This window comes from Aptenodytes forsteri, unplaced genomic scaffold, assembly GCF_000699145.1.
Source record: "Aptenodytes forsteri isolate BGI_AS27 unplaced genomic scaffold, ASM69914v1 Scaffold20, whole genome shotgun sequence".
In the NCBI taxonomy this organism is placed as follows: Eukaryota; Metazoa; Chordata; class Aves; order Sphenisciformes; family Spheniscidae; genus Aptenodytes; species Aptenodytes forsteri.
Genome location: NW_008795523.1, coordinates 3,676,705 through 3,695,387, shown reverse-complemented (window position 1 = coordinate 3,695,387; position 18,683 = coordinate 3,676,705). Strand labels below are relative to the sequence as shown.

The 18,683-nt window shown below is 38.6% G+C and overlaps 1 protein-coding gene across 1 annotated transcript in view; it reads left to right on the top strand.

The window, feature by feature from the left end:
• Window positions 1–18,683, top strand: part of ZNF292 (zinc finger protein 292) — a 68,190-nt gene that overhangs the window by 30,789 nt on the left and 18,718 nt on the right. Inside the window, exons 2-4 of the mRNA XM_009281955.2 lie at window positions 11,023–11,177; window positions 11,711–11,789; window positions 13,201–13,336. Of these exons, the coding sequence (XP_009280230.2) occupies window positions 11,023–11,177; window positions 11,711–11,789; window positions 13,201–13,336 (370 nt within the window). The remainder of the gene's footprint in view (window positions 1–11,022; window positions 11,178–11,710; window positions 11,790–13,200; window positions 13,337–18,683) is intronic.

Sequence of the window (18,683 nt, the reverse complement as noted above, 5' to 3'; positions counted from 1 at the left end):
ACAACTACCTGAAAGGAGGTTGTAGCGAGGTGGGTGTCGGTCTCTTCTCCCAAGTAACGAGCGATAGGACGAGAGGAAATGGCCTCAAGTTGTGCCAGGGGAGGTTTAGATTGGACATGAGGAAAAATGTCTTTACTGAAAGAGTGGTTAAACATTGGAAGAGGCTGCCCAGGGAAGTGGTTGAGTCCCCATCCCTAGAGGTATTTAAAAGAGGTGCTTAGGGCCATGGTTTAGTGGGCCTGGTGGTGTTGGGTCAATGGTTGGACTCGATGATCTTAGAGGTATTTTCCAACCTCAATGATTCCATGATTCTATGATAGAAGATAAAATTGGAGAACATAGAAGCAGTGCACATGTCCTGCAAGGTAATTACCATGTAAGTTACTGCTTGTTAGTTACTATTAGTGTTGTTCAAAGAAGAAATCTGATAAATCTGCTCCTGTTGTCCTACTGATTTCATGCAGTAGTTTAAGAATCTTAAGACATTTTCCTGAAAAGAAATAATTCTGCTTTCTTTGCTTTGTGCTGTCACAAGCACTTGAGTCTCCATACTGAACGTGTTTGGGGAGCTGATAGGAATTAAAACTTGTTTCTTGCTGATTAAGAATTAGCTCTGGTCATGGATTTTCTCAAGGTTCTAATAGCCCTTACTCCATAAATGTTATTTAAACGATGATAACGAACAGACATTAGGAAGATGGCTGTGCAGAGTACAAGTGAAGCTACTAATAAACACAGAATCACAACTTCCTTAAACTGTCAGTAGCATCAGCAATGCTGAAAAAAAGAAAAGAAAATACTACACTCTTTATGAGAGTTTGATTTAGACTTTTTTATCAATTAAGGTGTAATTCAGTATTTTGGACTACTGTAACCTATAGGAGTGGTATAAGCTGTTTTCCTTACTGGAAGCACAGGATAAAATCCTTTTTACTTTAGAATCATAGAATAGTTTGGGTTGGAAGGGACCTTTAAAGGTCATCTAGTCCAACCCCCCTTTTACTTTCAACTTTACTTTCAGTCCTTGTTCTTTAAAGCATATTAAAAACTTGCACTGCAGAGAGAAATTGAAAAAGCTATTCCTTCTTGGTTTGTGTAAATCTGTGCGAAGCTGTCTTTCCACCATGGAGTTGTGTGTGGCACAATAAAAGAATGAAGATGTTGCCATTCCCTTAGATTGGAGGAGACAGAAAGACAGGGCAGTGAGTGGGGGTCATCTCTACCCTGTGTATCTTGGTCTGTTGTGGGACCTGGCAATGGTCTTGGTTTTGGTGTAATTTTTTTTTTTTCCCAGAGCATTGGAAACTACAGGCAATAAAGACTATGATGTTTGCCTATGAAAGAAACTAGAATTACTGATTTAACTAGAATTACTGATTTAAATGACCTATATGCTGTGCTCCTTCTTCCAGCTAATTCTCAGGTTTTCTGTTTCGAAATCGTGATGACACCTCATAACAAGAGGGGGGCAATGAAGTCATTGAATTCACAGTACTGCCTCAAGGATCTTGATCACAACTGGTGTTTTGTGGGGAAGGGCAGGTTGTATGCCATTCGAAGGGTTGAATATCTATCATTATATCAGCTAATATCAGAAAAAAAAAATCCAAGAGCTAGAAATGGTTTTCTTTTAAATGAAAGCCAAGACTTCTGTGGGCTGTAGGCCTGTGGATCAGGCTCCAGGGTCAATTTTCTGGCCTGGATCAGTGTATTGGGACCTGGTTTTGCATATATTTTTATGCACGTGCATATACAGGAGGATGTTGATGTCGTCTTCAGCACAAAATTAGCTCTGTTCTACTAATTGGTATCGGTGTCTTGATAAATACCTCTTTCTGAGATATTCTGTGTTTTACATAATCATAAGCCCCTATTTCAAGTCTAGATCTTCAAGAAAATACAAGCAGCGACAAAATAAATAATTTCACAAGCTGCTAATTCTTAAATCAAAGCATGTTTTATAATAAAATGTAAGTGCTGTGATAATAGATTTTACATGAAGTTGGAAATTTATCAGGATACCAAAAGTCTGGGTGTCTTTTGATTTAGACAATCAACCAAAATTTTTTGTTCAGCTGTGAAGTGTTATGAAATCACAAATTAAATACTAAATAGTTACATTTTAAACTGATGTCTACCCTATGTTCTTGCAGTTGCTGGCAGTGTGATGGAAATAATCAAAACTCCTTTAACTTTTGTGGTGCTAGAACTTATTAAACCTGGAAGAGCTATTCCTGTAGTGAACTACTTGCTGGTCACATTGACAGGTGGAAAAATGTCACGGTTTTTTATTTAAAAATTACAGATGAGTTTTGATTCCAGGCAGTTTGAAGTGAAAGGTTGTGAGCTTGGCTTAGGTGCTTCACTGATACACTCAGTATTTAACTGTGTTTGGGCGGGAATAAAGACAGCATCAAAATTTAAAAAAAAAAAAAGGTGTCACTGACCACCCTAGGGTGTCACACCCTCCTTGATAACTATTTTTATAATTATGTAATATTATTTAGCTTAGCTATTTAGATAATACGTGGATTTGATGGGTTTGTGTTGTTTAAGAGTATAGGTGTTAACCGTCATATTCTGTGGTTGGTGTCTGTGGGTTTACACACACAATAAATGTGAAGAGTCTTGCCTCTTGGGTTTTTTTTTCTTTGTTGGTATTTAAATTACCTTATTTTCTGCCACACTGAGGGGAAACACAACAGTCTTATCTGAGAAAGGAGCAGTATTGGCATAGCTACTCTAATATGAAGCATGATGTTTTGTTTGCATTCGTGTAACAGCTTGGCAATAATTCCCATGCATACTAAGTAGCATGACTCCAGAACATACCAAATTTGATAGAAGTCCATGAGAGAGGTTATAACTTGTAAATTCTCTCATGCTGTTGTAAATGCTTTATTCTTTTTATCCCCACCATCAATAAATATCTCAAATCATCTCCTCCATCCACCAAAAAAGTATACGCTTTTTCAAATTATCTAAATTATTCCCTGCTTGGTTTGGCTTATTCCAGTACTGCTGAACTTAAACAACTTATACACCATAGAGTATACATTTTGCTATATAAAACTTTCAGACACCACGAAGCTGAGTTTTGAACTTTACTCACGTGGTATGCTAGCCAAAAACGTTCACCATGTATGTTAGCCAATGCGGTTGTCTTTGGTCTTTCAGAGTAATAGATAATGTGAAATTTAGAAAAGGAGCAGTTTTCTTACAGAGGAACCATAAAACTCAAGTCTTTGAGTTGTTACAGAAATACATTACAGATAACAGACCTTAAGGCTGTCATCTCTGAAACTGTGCTAATTTCTTAAGTTTACTTATACCCGCTTTGGTTTTGTACCTTATTTGTCCAATTTGTTTTTTCAGGTAACAAAAAAAGTCATTTGGTTTGAGAACAACAGAATTATCATTGTCCTAATATGATAGCCTGTGTATGTATTTGCACATATGTGAATTACATATATATTTATTTGAATTACATATATATTTATTTAAGACAGAGAAACTTCTTTATCCTCGAAGTGTTGCTAGAGGTTATGCCCCTGCCCCATCCAGTTCAGTATTTGGGTATGTGAAGGAGACTTCACCTAGTCTTGTTTTTTCTAGGAGATTTGTCAAGACAAAGTGTTCCAGAGTCATTGCTGCAATACCTTAGTTCCTTTGCTCAGACTGCTACATCTTCCATCGTCACTACTGGCAATCTTCGATGACATTCAGTTCTTGGCATTTTCCCCTTACAAGCCTCATATAGATGGGCTTTCTACTCAGGGGTGGAATCTAATGGACCTTGACTGCACTCTCACAGTTGCAGCATGCTGCCTGGTGACCTTGTGCATAAGCTGTTCTTGAATACCTGTTTGATGTAGGTACTCTTTGCAGATGAGTCTCATGGCTGACTGCCTTCAGTTTGCAGGTAGTCTCCCATTCAAAATGTTTCTTGTTCTGAATGATCCCTCACAATCTCCATACAGACCCATTATGGCTACACATTATTCCTGACGTAGCATATTGAACCACATTACCGTGATAGACCTGATCTACCATGCTGCAGTCCATACTTTGGGGTTGTTGACATTCCAAGGCATTTAGCAGAGTTTAGTAAGCAATGTCAGCTTCTTTTCTCCTGATCTTGTCTTTAGGATGTCTTTGTTCTGGGTCAAGTTATAGTATATGTCGTCGCCCCTTCAGTCCCTTTAATCCTAAGCATCCAACTCTAAACCAGCCCAGAGCAGTCAGTGGAACCTGATTTGACTGAAGTAGTTACGGTGTCAGGCTCATTAGGGTGTACAGCATCTCTCTGCATCTTCCTCTATATGATGATACCAAACTCAGGATCCCAAATTCATTTTCATTTGCTCATGATCCATCTAGTGATACAAGCTGTGAATGGTTCTGGTCATTAAAGCATACCTGCCTTCTTCACAGGGGAGAATCTTAAGCCAAGCAGAAAGGTTCTTAAATCATGTGCATGGTTGATATGGGAGACCTGCTTCACTGATTTTCTTGTATTATCCTCTTTCGTGACTGTAGCTTTGACTTTCTTTTGAAATTTCTGTTGGTGCTAACAGAATTGTAGCCATCCTTCACCACCTTTGAATAAAGCCTGCCCTGTTTTCTTGAATCAGACCCTGTGATGGTTCCTGTGAAAACAGCTGCTCTTCTGGATCAGTCGGTTATTGACAGGTACTGGAGGAGTGGGTAGTGGGCTTGTGCCAACTGAAGGAGAGCCCTGCCTTTGTGGGCATGTGCTCCACATGAACATGAAGTGGCAGAGTGATCTCACGGAGAAGTGCTGTCACTCCTGAACCTGACTATTCGCATGGAGCTCAGACATCGCTTAGCTACCTCTGCCACTGTGGAAGTTGACTTCATGGAGGGCGTTCTCGTAGCCACTCTTTGTGTGCAGCTCCTAAAGGCTCATCTCCAGATAACTTGATTGTATCAATGCTTGTTGCTTGGACTCTTCTCCTGTGTGGATGTGCTTGAGGAAAGTCACTGAAATAGAGGTTTTGCTAGTTACTGGAGTGGTTTGAGAGGTGCAGCTTACCTGTGTGACCACTGCCACTTTCCCCACCTCTTAGTCTGTTGGGCTTAGCAGGGAATGGAAATGGCACTCAGGCACGTTCTAATGTATTCAGGCAAGCTTGCCCTTATCCTGATACCTACAGGCGTAAGAATCTGATCTTAAGAGCTGAAGAAACATGTAGGTGTGGACTGTACATGTGAAACTCCAGTTAATAGTAAAATGCCTTCTGGCACGTTCTAATGTATTCAGGCAAGCTTGCCCTTATCCTGATACCTACAGGCGTAAGAATCTGATCTTAAGAGCTGAAGAAACATGTAGGTGTGGACTGTACATGTGAAACTCCCAGTTAATAGTAAATAATGCCTTCTTTTAGTATGAAACATGTTTTTAACATAGCTTTGGTATTGTAGGGCTAGTTTTAGCAAAGACGGTTGCTTGGTACAATTTTTGAAAGTAGAAAAGCATCCTCTGGTGGGTGCATTGCTACTGCAACATTCATGTAAGTGTTCTGATAAAGATTGAAGAAGATAAAATGTATTGTTTGAGTATGACCCATGGCTAAATATTTTCCACAGTTTAAATCGCAGATGTAATGCTTACTGATTTTTATTGGACAAATTGAAATGATTCCATTTTTTTGAGCATTCTTGACTGTGTAAGCTGCTGCTGAAATAAAATGCCGTTTCTCACAGAGGAACAAAACTTTGCTGCTGTGCTCTGAATACAGCACTTGGCTTGATTAACAAGCATGTCCTGACTAGGGAGATAAATAACTTAATGAGGCCCAGGGCTGGGGGTAAATTCTTTCTTTTTAGGGTTGTAAGCAGAGCACAACAATGATTCATTAAGCAAAGCAGAATGAATTTGATTTTCTTTGTACAGTGGCAGTGCTGTAGTCTGGGGACATCCAGACAAGGAAATCTGTCATACTGATGAATACTTTTGAAGGGCGTGGTGGGCATAAGTACTTAATATAGTTCATGTAAAGGCTTGGAAGTGGCTGATCTATATATATGAGATAAAAATAGCACTATTGAACATAGTGGCACTAATTTCAGCATTATAGTGCAAACTTCTCTGCTTGCTTTATACAGTGTGTTTGCATCTGTACACGCCACTTTTAAAGGACAGTATTGGTAGTAACAGTTCACTAAGGTACCAAATGTTTTTTGTTAGGTGGTAGATTCTGAGAATTTGCCAATGCGTTGGTTATATCTACTTTTTTTGTTGTTTTGGTTAACTACTACTAAACATATTTTCAAAATTAAAATTTGCTTCAATTTATCCTTATTAATCTGGATGTGGATTGGAGTAGTGTTGGTTGGGCTTTCATAGGTTCTGCAACTGCTTTTGTAGTTCTTCCCCAATCCAATTTTCTGGTATTAATGACTACATGATATTTCTGTAAAGTTCCTAATTATCTGGGAGATTTCCAGCTGGGTTCTGTCATAATGGGCCTGCGAACTTCAGTATCCTCCCTTCAGTATCCTCCCTTGTGCAGATCAGATGGTGATACTGCCTAGCTGGAGGCTTTTTAGCATGCTGATGACCTATAAGGTCTCTCTTTCTTGCCCCATGAAACTTGAGATGTTCTGATCTGGTTGTTACAGGTCTCCATGGTCACTTGTCATGGCTTGCTTTATGAATTGGTCTTTCTCTATGGGGGCAGTTGGTTTCTTCTTTAGGTTCTAGGTGTTGCTCTCTGTCTTTGCAACGCCTGGTGAGCATCCTCTTGATAATTTTTCAGTCACGCTTCTCAGATGACCGATTGCTTAGTTACATCTCCCTGCTTCCTTCTCCTTCCTCACCCCCTTTCTTCTTCCCTCTCTTGCTCAACTCAACACTTTGAGACTTTCAGGATGTGTTGTATTGGCTTGGTAGCCAACTTTGAAATGTCCTTCACTTGTCAAAGCTTGCATTAATCTTGTTGCAGACTTCTGAAGAGGACACTAGTAGAGGTAGATGGGCCACACACTCAAAATGAAATTTACATCAAGTCTTTTAACAGGTAAACTTAGTGTTTCTGGTATTAAACAGGATTAATGACTTCATATATCAACTTCCAAATATAAACTTACCTTACTGGCAGAAGCTATTTGGCAGATTTATGATGGCCAGGTCAGCTCTAGCAAGTTTGGACAATCAGCTGGATAAAACTGAATGGCAGTTTATGCAACCTGTTACTGCCTTGGTCTGATATGTTAGCTACCACTTGTTTGTTTGTGGGGTGTTTGGTGGTTTGTTGTTTGTTTTTTTTTTTTAATATTTAATCTAAAAGGAGAAATATGTTGTTTCAAATCAGTCAGGAAAGGAAAATAATTTATGATGACAACATTAGCTTTAACTCAAATTATGAAGCTGACTCCCTGTTTGAGCTAGGTAACATTCCAAGCTCACACAAAGAATTTTCCCAGCATGTTTAAGAATCCATATGAACGGTAAGCTATGCTGAATGTTTTATTACCGTGCTTGTCCCTCTTTTATTCACCAGCAACTTGTTTTCACATTTCCCCTTTGCAGGGAGAATTGTTTCTTTTAAGCAAGTGTAAAATTGGTTATGCTATAATATTCATTTAACAAAAAGTGGTTGTGTGGGGTTTTTTTCTCCAGTGCAAAAATAAAAGTCATACCCAAGCACTTAAAAGAAGGAAAAGTTTATTCCTTAAGGAAAAAGGATTTTACAAGTATGTTTTTTATTTTAAATTTTCTACAGTACTGTACTGTGCAAGGTGCTGCATTGATTGCTCTGCTGTATTCTTAACAAGAAAGAACATCAAGTTAAGTAGAAAGGGGGTTTCTTCTGCAAGTCTATGGCATTCATGTAAACCTGAAGCTTGTCCCATTTGTTCTTTTAATGTGAATGATTCTGTCAGCTGGACGAGAGGAATAAATCACTGCCTGTTCTGCCCAAAGTATTGCTTCAAGACCCAAAGAGTGAAGGATGTAAAGTCTACTTTCGTACGCTGTTTTGTCTTCAGCTTTGCCCTTTTACTGCTAGCATCCTTAAACATGTCATCTATGACAAATCAATAACTGAAATCATAGTACATCTGGTTATGTGAGTAGCTGGGCAGAGGGAGACTTTTTACTGGAGTTTCTTTTAAGATTCTTTGAAGCTGACTCCTTTGTTCTGATCTGATTATTCTAGTGCATTGATCAAAATTGTCAAATGGTACTGAAATAGATGTTTGCTAACATTGTTAGCTTGTTTATCCAGTCCTCCTTTGTTGCTTCTTTCATGCTTCTGCTGTATTTTACTCTTCCTTGATTTCGCTGCCATGACCTGTGGTGCTTTTTTGTTGCCGTTAGGAGAGCATCATTGGGTGTCACAGTAAAACAGACCATATTCCAGTAGGGTTCAAGGTTCCAGTAGGGAGCACTAGATGCTGCAGAAGCATCTTCTACTGCAACAGAAAGGTAGAGTATGTAACTTCTTTTAAGGTGACTGTGTATTAAGACCTCCTTTAAAACCAAAATAGGTTTTAATGCAACAGTTTGCCAAAAACTGCGTATTTCTAACCTGTTATGTCTTTGACTGGCATACCTTTGGTCTGTGTTTTGTCTGCGCTATAACCTGGCGGCAGTATTGTGACTGCAAATAACCACATTGAACAGTTTTCTGATTCAGTTTAATATAGTTGACATTTTTTATTGAAAGGGTTTATTTTGGACACTGCCAAATATGAGAATTTTAAGTATGTTCTTAATGGTACCACTAGCTAACTCAGTACAGATACCTAACATAGGGCAATGCTGAATTTAACTTACGCTAAATTTAGTAGAGTTGAAGACAGCAATAAACCTAGTTTTGTTTTGTCTTGTCTTTTAATGTGACTGACTTGCCTTTCCTGAAGAATTAATGCTTGGTTTTCTTACTTTCTAATACATAAAGCCAGAGACAACTTGCTCAAAGTCCGATTTTATCGTTTGAGCTGCATTATATTCCAGACATAGCAAGTTCATTAAGATTTTTACATTTGCATATTAAAAATTAAACAAAATGTTAGTATTTGCATGTTAAAATTAGTTGAGAGTCACTTTGTTCTGTTTTTTGTTCGGGTATGTGGGGGATTCTGTAGCAGAAGAGCTTTATTGTCCAGAGGGCTCTGAACCAGTATTGTCCAAATCAATAAAAAGGGGAACTGTGACTTTTGCTAAATGGCCTTGACAATATGAGCTATGTAAAATGTTTTCACACTGACAAACCTGATTTCCTTCTGTGATGAAATAGCTGGTTCTGCCGATGAGGGGATAGCAGCAGATGTTTTTCTGCCTGACGTCAGCGAGACCTCGGACTTCGTCTCCCGTAGTATCCTTATAAACAAATCCATGAAATAGTCCACTTATCCAGGCAATATAATAAGGTGGCTGAACTGTGGGTCTCAAAGACCTTTGCTTAGTAGTACAAAGTGCAGGTGGCGGCTGGCTACTTGTGGCATCCTACCAAGGCTTGACACTGGAGCAAATACTCTCTAACTTCTTTGTTAGTGAACTGGATGAGGGGACAGAGTGCATCCTCAGCACGTTTGCAGATGGTACCAAATTGACGGGAGCAGTGATACACGGGAGGTCAGGGAGACTATTGAGAGGGACCTCAACAGCCTGGGGGAATGGGCTGACATGTAGTTCAGCTGAGGCGAGCCCCTGCGTGTGGGAGGGAGTAGCCCCATGCACCAGTAGAGGCTGGGGGCCAGTGGCTGGGGAGCAGCTCTGCGGACACCAACCCAGCTGTCCTCCTGAACAGCCAGCAGTGTGCCCTTGCGGCAGAGCGCCAGCTACGCTCTCAGCTGTGCTAGCAAGAGTGTGGCCAGCGGGTTGAGGGAGATTAATCCCTTATATTCAGTACCCATGGGACTGCATCTAGGTATTTGGGGGGGGACAGACGGGAATCACAATAAATGGTAGTCAAACACAGAAACAGGTTGCCCACAGAGGCTGTGGAGTCTGTCCTTCAGGTTACTCACAGCTCCATTGTATGTTACTCCAAACAACTTACTCTAATGGCCCTGCTTTAAGCAGGGTGTCAGACAACCTAAATTGCTGTCTGTTACTCTGAGCTTTCTGCCTGTTATATCCCCAAGAACCAAACAGCAAAATCGGTCATCTTAATATGACAGACTGAAACCTGCAGCAGTTTGGTTTGTGATCTGTTAAGCTGCCTCAGGCTTGAGAGCAGAGATCCAAGGGGACGTGGATTGGATGCTGGTAGGAGAACCTTACTAGCTACTCTACCTTAATGTGTGTCTGAGTCTGAGTCCCCTGGCCCTAACTGAAATGAATGGAAGCCTTTTGTACTTTGGGTGGTGGTGGTGGTTATTCCATCACTCCCATGAGTTTTATTTTGAAATCATTGTTTGTAGGTATTCATGTGGCAAGTAGGAAAACAACTTTTTGACTGATGAGTTTTTGGTGTATAAATGACGTCTTTAAAATGCATAGTTCATATTCCTTTCAGGACCATGTAAAAAGTGATATCCTGAAGATACCTGTATCGGCAAAGTGGCAAGAGAGAGGAAATGTGAAACTGTTCCTGAAAGTAGAGAAGTTAAAATAAAGGCTAATACTTTCAAATTTGCTTGCTTTAGAAGCTGAACTGTAGAGGTGAATGTCTAAAAAATGAGGTTTTGGTCCCTTAATTATGTATTTCTGAAAAAAAAGTTAAGTATGTATGTTCCCAGATATGCTCTTCAGGCTTCTATATTTGGAAAATATGAATGTAAAATGAATCGTATGGTGATACCGTAGGGGGGAAGTGTCACTCGTAACATTTTTATATGATCAGAGAATGATTGTGTGTGGAGTTTAAGTTCCAGTTGTTAATGAAACAATAAATTTTAAGGAAGAAAGGCATGCTTTGAGAACATGGAATTCATATTAAGGAGAGAGATGTAATCATTAAGGAGGATAGCCTACCAGTGAGGAGTATAAAACTAAAAACTTATATTTGGTCCTGAATTTGGGGGTTGTTTTTTCCTTTTCCTAAACAGACTTTGCTGGAATATGCAGAAAAGTGGAAAACATCAGAAGACCCTCTGCCCCTGTTAGAGGTGTATACAGTGGCTATCCGAAGTTATGTTAAAGCACGACCTTATCTTACCTCTGAGTGTGAAAATGTAGCCTTTGTGCTTGAACGTTTAGCACTGTGAGTATGTTTTTCAGTTACTAAAACCAACCTGTATGGTATTAACTTTTCACTGCCTAAATGCTTTTCCAATCCAGTTCACAATCTATAGAAATTTTAAATAGGTTGGGAAGCACCTTCCTTCCTCATGGTGAACGCTGTATGTGAGAGAGAATATCTTTGGTTGTTGGAAATGGGGCAGTCTTGAGAAGGACTCCTGATCTAGGACAAGCCAACATCCCTGGCTTGAAACACTTTGCTACTATTGATCTGCATGCAATCTGAAAGTACATCAATTTACGCAGGCTGTTACAGGGTTGGACTTCAATGATAAATCCAATTTTTTTTTTTTAAATTGGTGTCTTTTACAGTTTGCTTTTACAGTTTCTGCAAATGTCCATGACCTTTTCTTTATATGTTCAAAGAAAGCAAACTGTTTTGTGACTTTTGGCATTTCAAACAAATAACTATTTGGATACTAGAATAAAGAATTGTTGATTATACATTTTAAAAGCCAACGTTTGCCTCGAATAATATTCCCATTTGACTTCCAGAAGCTGTATTGAACTTCTGCTGTGTCTGCCTCTTGATTTACCTGAAAATAAATGGGAAGAATTTCAGGCTTTTGTACAGGTGAGTTTGATTCATGAAATGAAGACTTAATAGCTTTTAAGAATGGTTTGGAAACCTAGGGATATTATGTATGTAGCATGTCTGAAGACTTAGTTTCCTGGTGGCTGATAAAGATCGAGGTCTTCAGCTGGAAATCCTGTGTACTCTGCAGTAATTGCTGTCAGTCATATCATTTGTCTGTCATAGTTCATGTAGCAGCTGTGGAGGAAAAAAATATTTTCAGATACTTGAAAGAAAGCTCATTGTTTAAAAGATATTTGTCTATTAACGCTGTTAGAAATGAAATAATATCATATAAATCATTCTTTACTATTTATGGTTGTACATTTGAGACTCATTCTGAATGAAAGATCTGCAGGATTGTTAGATCTCCCACAGGGCACTAGCTGGTTAAGGATTAGAGCTCTGTTTTAAAGGACAGTGTTGAAACAAGTTCAGCTCCTCCGTATTTATCAGAAATATGTAGTGGAAGGTCCTGCCTACAGTTAAAAAAAAAAGTGGGTATTAGGGAGAAGGAAGGAATAATAGTGAAAAAGACCAGATACAGTTACATCAGGATTCTCAGCCTAAATAACATAGGAAGATGCAAGGCTGATTTTTAGAGTGAATTTTGACTAGCAACTCTCTGATGTAAATCAATTCTGAAGAGGTATGTTTGGTGCCGGGAGGTTCTACAGCCCTCAGAGCAGGTGGAAAAGTAAAAGAAAAGTGAAGAGAGAGAGAGGAACCCTTTTTTTTTTTTTTTTTTTTTTTTTTTTTAAAGAACCGGTTTTGGTTGTTTTTCTTTAAGGACCAGTGTTAGTTGTGCATTGCTACTTAAGCCACAGATTTTTGCAGGTATTTAGTTTGCTCTCAAGCATACATCTGCTTCCAGAATTTATCCTAGTATCTAAATGCAGTAGAAACTATTTTAATTGATTTTGACTCCAGCCTGCCTTCCTCATATTTTCATAGAACCATTCAGTGAGGTCTTACAGCTTAAATCTTTTGCCGTTACAAAAATATTTTTTTCAGTGTCTCCAGTGCATAAAAATTGAGCTGCTGAAGAGTCTGAAAAGAATAGAGTTTAGGCAGCTGGTGCCAGACCAATATGTGGACCAGAGAATTTGCTCATCCATTTTTAAAAGGGAGGCCTATTTCAAAACTTAGTTTCAGAAATGTAAGAAGTAACCATGTTAATAAATTTCAAGGCGAGTTTGGGGCACTCAATCATTTTGGTTTCTCAGCCTAAATCTTAGGTGACAGAGGCAGAAGTAAAACCTATATAGGCTGAATATTAAGATTGTTTTGTTATACATTTAACTCTTTATCTGGTAAGAGTTATTTTTTTACATAAGGTATAAAGGAGTATAAAAGATATTCTTAATATCTTTTTTTAACAATACTTTGTTTTGTAAAATATATTCTTCAGGTGGCTCATAAAAACTTGATGGAAAATGGTAGCCGGGAACTGCACATTTTAACTACACTCACACAAGAGAAGGGAGTGTGGAAGAACCCAGTGTTGTGTGGCATTCTTTCCCAGGAACAGTTGGATCCAGATAAAGGTAAAACTTAAAACAATGATTGGGGTAAAATATGCCTCATTTTTGTAATATATTGAAATATTATGATGATATATGGAAGTCTTTTGTTGAATATAGTTGATGTGATAATTTATTAGCTATATAAATGAATATACTTGTAGCATTGTCTGAATTATTAAGACAGTATGTTCCTAGGAATACAAAGAATTTAATGTTGGTATTTTGCATAAAACGTAATCATACCTGGAGATCTCTTGCCATTTTCTTTATAAGCCGTGTGAAGGGAGATTACATACAGGCTATTTTACGATGGGGTAAGTTCAGTGCTGGTATACAAAAATTATTTGACATAAAACAAAAAATAAAAAATACATACTTTTTTTTTTAAATGAGAATGGCATTTACTCAGTTATGAAATGCAAAGAGGGCCATTACCGAAGATTCATTTAGACCAGAGTTCTGAGAATGGATAACAGCAGTTGCATAGGGAAAATTTTTGATTCTTTGCCTAATTAGTTTTAGAATCTGCATGAACCGTCACACGTAAGCATCTGTGGCAAGAGTTACACAGTTCTCACATCAAGTAAAGTAGTTCCTCTTACTGTCTGCCTCCTTTTAGCCTGATGCCTGCTTATTTCATGTGATATTCTCTATTTATTAAAAAGTAAACTATTCTCGTGTCTTTTAATGAATGCATCATAAGACATGATTCATTAGACTGCTGTCATATCCCATCTTCTCTCTTCTGTAGTGTCTATTCCATAGCATCTTCTAGCTTTACTGTCCCATTCCTCATATGGGGGACCAAAGGTTTATTCAGCAGTCAACATGTAGGTGTACTGATTTTCTGCTTCATTCTGCATTCCTTTCATAATATTTCCTAACATTAGACTTGCTTCTTGACTGAGCATTGAACCAATGTTTTCTTAAAACTGTCTGGTTTAGTCCCAATTTCTTTCTTGAGGAGTAGTACCTACTTCAGTGTTAGGATTTTCCCCTGACACACAGCCTATTTTTCTGTATGTACAGTTAGGATTGCATTTTTTCCCAATGAAAATCACTTTGGGGTTTTTATCAACATTTTAATTTTGTCTGTTATGCCACATTATGGAGTGCAGTCCTCTTCAGTCTTTGACTGTTGGCATGTTTTTACTACCCTGCTTTTATCAGCATGTTTTGTCACCTTGTTCTCTACCCTCCTTTTCCAAATATTTATAAAAAAGCTGGACAGCAGAGGTCCTGGTACAGATCCTCAGGGAACCCACTGAGAATTTGTTTTCTTTTTTCCTTTTCTCTTTTAACTGATAATTTATCTGTGTAAGGATCGTCCTTTTACTACCAAGATAGGTTGGTATCTTTAGGGGTTTTGAGGGACTTCTTTTAATGCCTTTAGGAAATTAATTGGATCTCCTTTATTCATATTATCACAACTCCCTCAGATGAGTCCAGTAAATGTATAATGTGATTTATTATTTTTTTAAAGAAGTTGTGCTTACTCTTCCATAAGATTCGCATTTTGCTGCTTCTTTAGTAATTTATTATGCTTCTAATACAGATTTTTGGATTGGTGTGCAGTTCTCAGAGTCCCCCAGAGTACTCTTTTACTAGCTTCCTATCAGCCACCTTCTAGTCCTCTTAACAGTAAGGTACTTCTAAGAGAGAGGTTTAATTAATATTTTACTTGCCTTATATTTGAGTTTTTTTAAGAACTCCCTCATGAATCTGGTTTTGATGATTATTCATTTTATCAGTGTTTTCCTGCAAAGTTTTTTACAGACATTTCAGGATTCCTTTTACTCCTGAATGTTGTTTACTCAAGGATGCTTCTGCCTTGGACTTAACTGTAACCTGAGTCAGTCAGTTATTACTTGTATCAGTGGCAAGATTGTTATACCACATATCCATATTTTTGTTACTCAGTTGATAAGCTGTTCTCTAGCTATTGTCATCCTCTGTAATACTGCATTTTGTAATCTTCATGCTAATTTGAAGGATATTTTAGTAATACCAAAACTCCATTGCCCAGAGAGCTGGCTTTCTTGTCTGTAATCCAGCACTCCCACTGGTGACCACTTACCCTCTTTCAGTAGACAACTGTCTCTCAGCAGTCTTCATCCTTAACTCCAGTATGACAGTCTTTGGAATATTTGTAAACTTTGTTTACGGGATTTTGGTTTTGTTCTTAACGTTGCCTTTACCATTTGCTAGTTCAGAAGTTCCCAAGTATTTAAGTAGTCAGCTTGTTACACTGGGATGTTATCGTTTGGCAGATTTGATCAACTCGGTCTTTGAGTAATGGTTAGTGTAAACATTTATCTGTTGGAGGTGAAACAACTAGTTGAGACTGGAGGTGTTTTTCCTCATATCATCCTGTTAGGCTTTTGTTGCCTGTATTTGTCTTCATGTTTGTTTTATTTTATTTCAGTCTTGGTAGTCTCAATTATGACCTCATCAGAATAATTATAACCTATTCAGAATCTTGGACATAACCAGATATCTGCTGAATTTTAGGTCAGTGATTATCTCTTATTGAAGACCTCTGTTGTTGACTCCTGAAGGTCAGTTTGCCTCTTTGCTGTAGGAAGCACAACTAGGTGTCTCTTTCATCTCAGAGGCAGATCCTTTTGAATTCCTCTATTTTCAAATTGTACGAACTCAGGACACATTGTGAGAGACAAGTTCATTTTCTCTGACCACGCAGCGCAGCTGGTTTGTTCTGATTACAGTCAAGCAAATGCAGGCTTGTCTGAACTGGGCTATTCTCTTGCTCTCCTAGTTTTGGGAATAGACTGTTGCATAGGTTCCACCTAAATATGAGCAGGAAGTACTTCCTAAGATGTTAGGGAGACTGTTCTCTGACTGCCATGTCATTAAGTAATAGCCTTACTCCTGACAGCATTGGGCACAGCTCAATTTTCTGATGAATGTATTATCTGTAAGGATTCATGCACTAAGGAGTTCAAAAAAAGTAGAGGATGGATTGTTTGAAGTTGTTTGAAGCGCTGTCACTGATTTTGTTGATGCTGATGGGTATTACTGCATAACTACAAGATGTTCATACAGTACTATGATATAAAATAGTAAAATCTGTCTTGAACTGTACTGCAGGAACTACATACATACAGTAGATACAGATTTGTGTGTGTGTGTGCGTGCACATATAAAACCTTTTCACACCGAAAATATTTTCCGGCCACTTGATTTGTCACCTGCTTGGGTGACAAACATTGCCATTGCCCTGGATTTTTAGTCCATCTCTGACCACGAATGTTGGGAAACCTGGCTTAAGTTACCAGATTCTGTGCAATAGATGTCACCAAATAAAAAAGAATCTCCTCTTGGGAACTATTGTAATGCTGATGCCCCACCTGAGTTGTTTCTGAAGAAAATTTATCTCTCTCCCCCTGCAAGTGGAACATCAGAATTGTCATTTGGGGCTGTGCTTGTTCCCACAATGCTAGTCTGTTTTGTATGGAGGACTAGCCTGGAAATGGGAATTTGGATTCCTAATGAGCTGAGGAATGTATTTTTTTTCTTACTCTTGACTGGTGACTCCAAAGCGAATTTATTTGCAGAAACTGAATTGTCAGCAGTGTCTTTGGACGTCATTTGTGGGCCCCCTAAGTGGACGTCTAGAGTTGATAGCACTACTCATGGCTGCCATCTGAGAGATTTCCTGAGAGAAACTCCTTTTGAGTTTCCTGAATCTGTTTGGTATTGTGTCATGAATCAATCTACATTCATTTGAAGAATGCCCAGGCAATCTTCCACTCCCTCAGAGCAGTTCAGTGCCGAAAAGAGAGATCCTTCCTCCAGTTCCACAGATCTCATTGTTTCTTGCTTCTGTCCCTTGCCTTTACCCAAGAGGACCCACAACAATTATGCGACTAGGCCTGCAATTTTTTGATTCAAATTCTGGTTCCTCAATAGTAGTATCTCTTAAAAGTGTGCTCAGGAGCTGTAAACTGCTTGCTTGTTCATGTGAATTTTCTTCCTTTCTCCACCTAAACTTGTTTCCTGTATCTTTAAAGAATATCTATCAAATTTTCAGTTTTGTCTATGTAGCATCATGGACATTTTAGACTTAAGAGATCACCCAAAGTTACATGATCCCATCGGGTCATGAGGATAGCAAAGTACCAATCTTTTCAAATAATATTTCAGACATCCCCTAAGAGCATGTTGGTAACATTCTTTGCTGTGGAGCACCACTCAACCAGTTTCCATTGACCTCAAATAGTGGGAACAGCTAGTCTCAGTACCAAAGCAGAAAGAAATTTGGAAAAGATATCCTAGACGTGAAAATAAAATCTCTTATCTACATCACTAAATTCAAGATGTGGCAGTATTAGCTGTGATCACTGACTAGTCTGAAAGTAAATGGTTCACCTGCTTTAGCACTCGGTAACTGTTTTCATATTGCTGTTAGACATTGCATTGCATTTGCATGTTGACTGGACCTGCTACTACTTCAGGTTTCAGCTGCATGGCTACTTTTTTCTTGAGATTGCATATGATGAACAAGAAGCGCTTGTATTTGGAGAGAGGAATTCTCCATGTTTCTCTCCTTCATTGATTGGTTAGGAAAGGAAACCTTAGTAAGATAGCCTTAAGTCTTCACATGATAGTGAGTCTCCTGTCTTATTGGCCTCCTCCTGAGCTACCAGATAGCTTAATTTGAGATCAGGACTGATTTAATCTTGAATTGAAGCTGATCTGCATTCATAACAAACCAGAATTTATGTTTCTTGAAGTTGTGTGGCTAATCTGGTTGGTCTTACTGCTTAGTGTACCAAAGACTGAAAGTTGAAGTATGCCTAAGTGGTTTGGGCTATGTGATAGCCTATGTAATGGTAAAACACTCTACTAGTGCACTTCCACCTTCAGTTTCTGTCAGTGTGGCTTGTGCTGTTCAGCATGAACCTGTTTTTCCATCTTCGAGGTTGTCATTTTCTTGTAGTGATGGTGAAATCCTTCAAAGCTGTCACTGGTATCTCCTCAGCTGGCACTGAGGGTGAGTGGAGGAACTGTCTAGAGGAAAAGGCTCTGAGATAACCCTACAAAAAGCCAGGCTGCTGCTGGTTTTTTTTCTGATTATCCTTAGAGATGTAAACCTGGATGTCAGGAATTAAGTTCTTGATTTTTTCATAAGTTTAAATGTAGTAGGCAGACTTCTGAAGTATGTCCCACTGAAAAGAGGTTCAAGGATACAAACATCACTATTCAGAGATTATCAAGGTGGATAACAGGCAGGTTAGAACTTGGAACAGCCAGCATGGAACTATTTTCAGTAATTGGAGCATCCGCTGCCAGAAGTCGAATGATACCAGCAGCCTCACTTTTTTTAAAAAAAAAAAAAAAAAAAAAA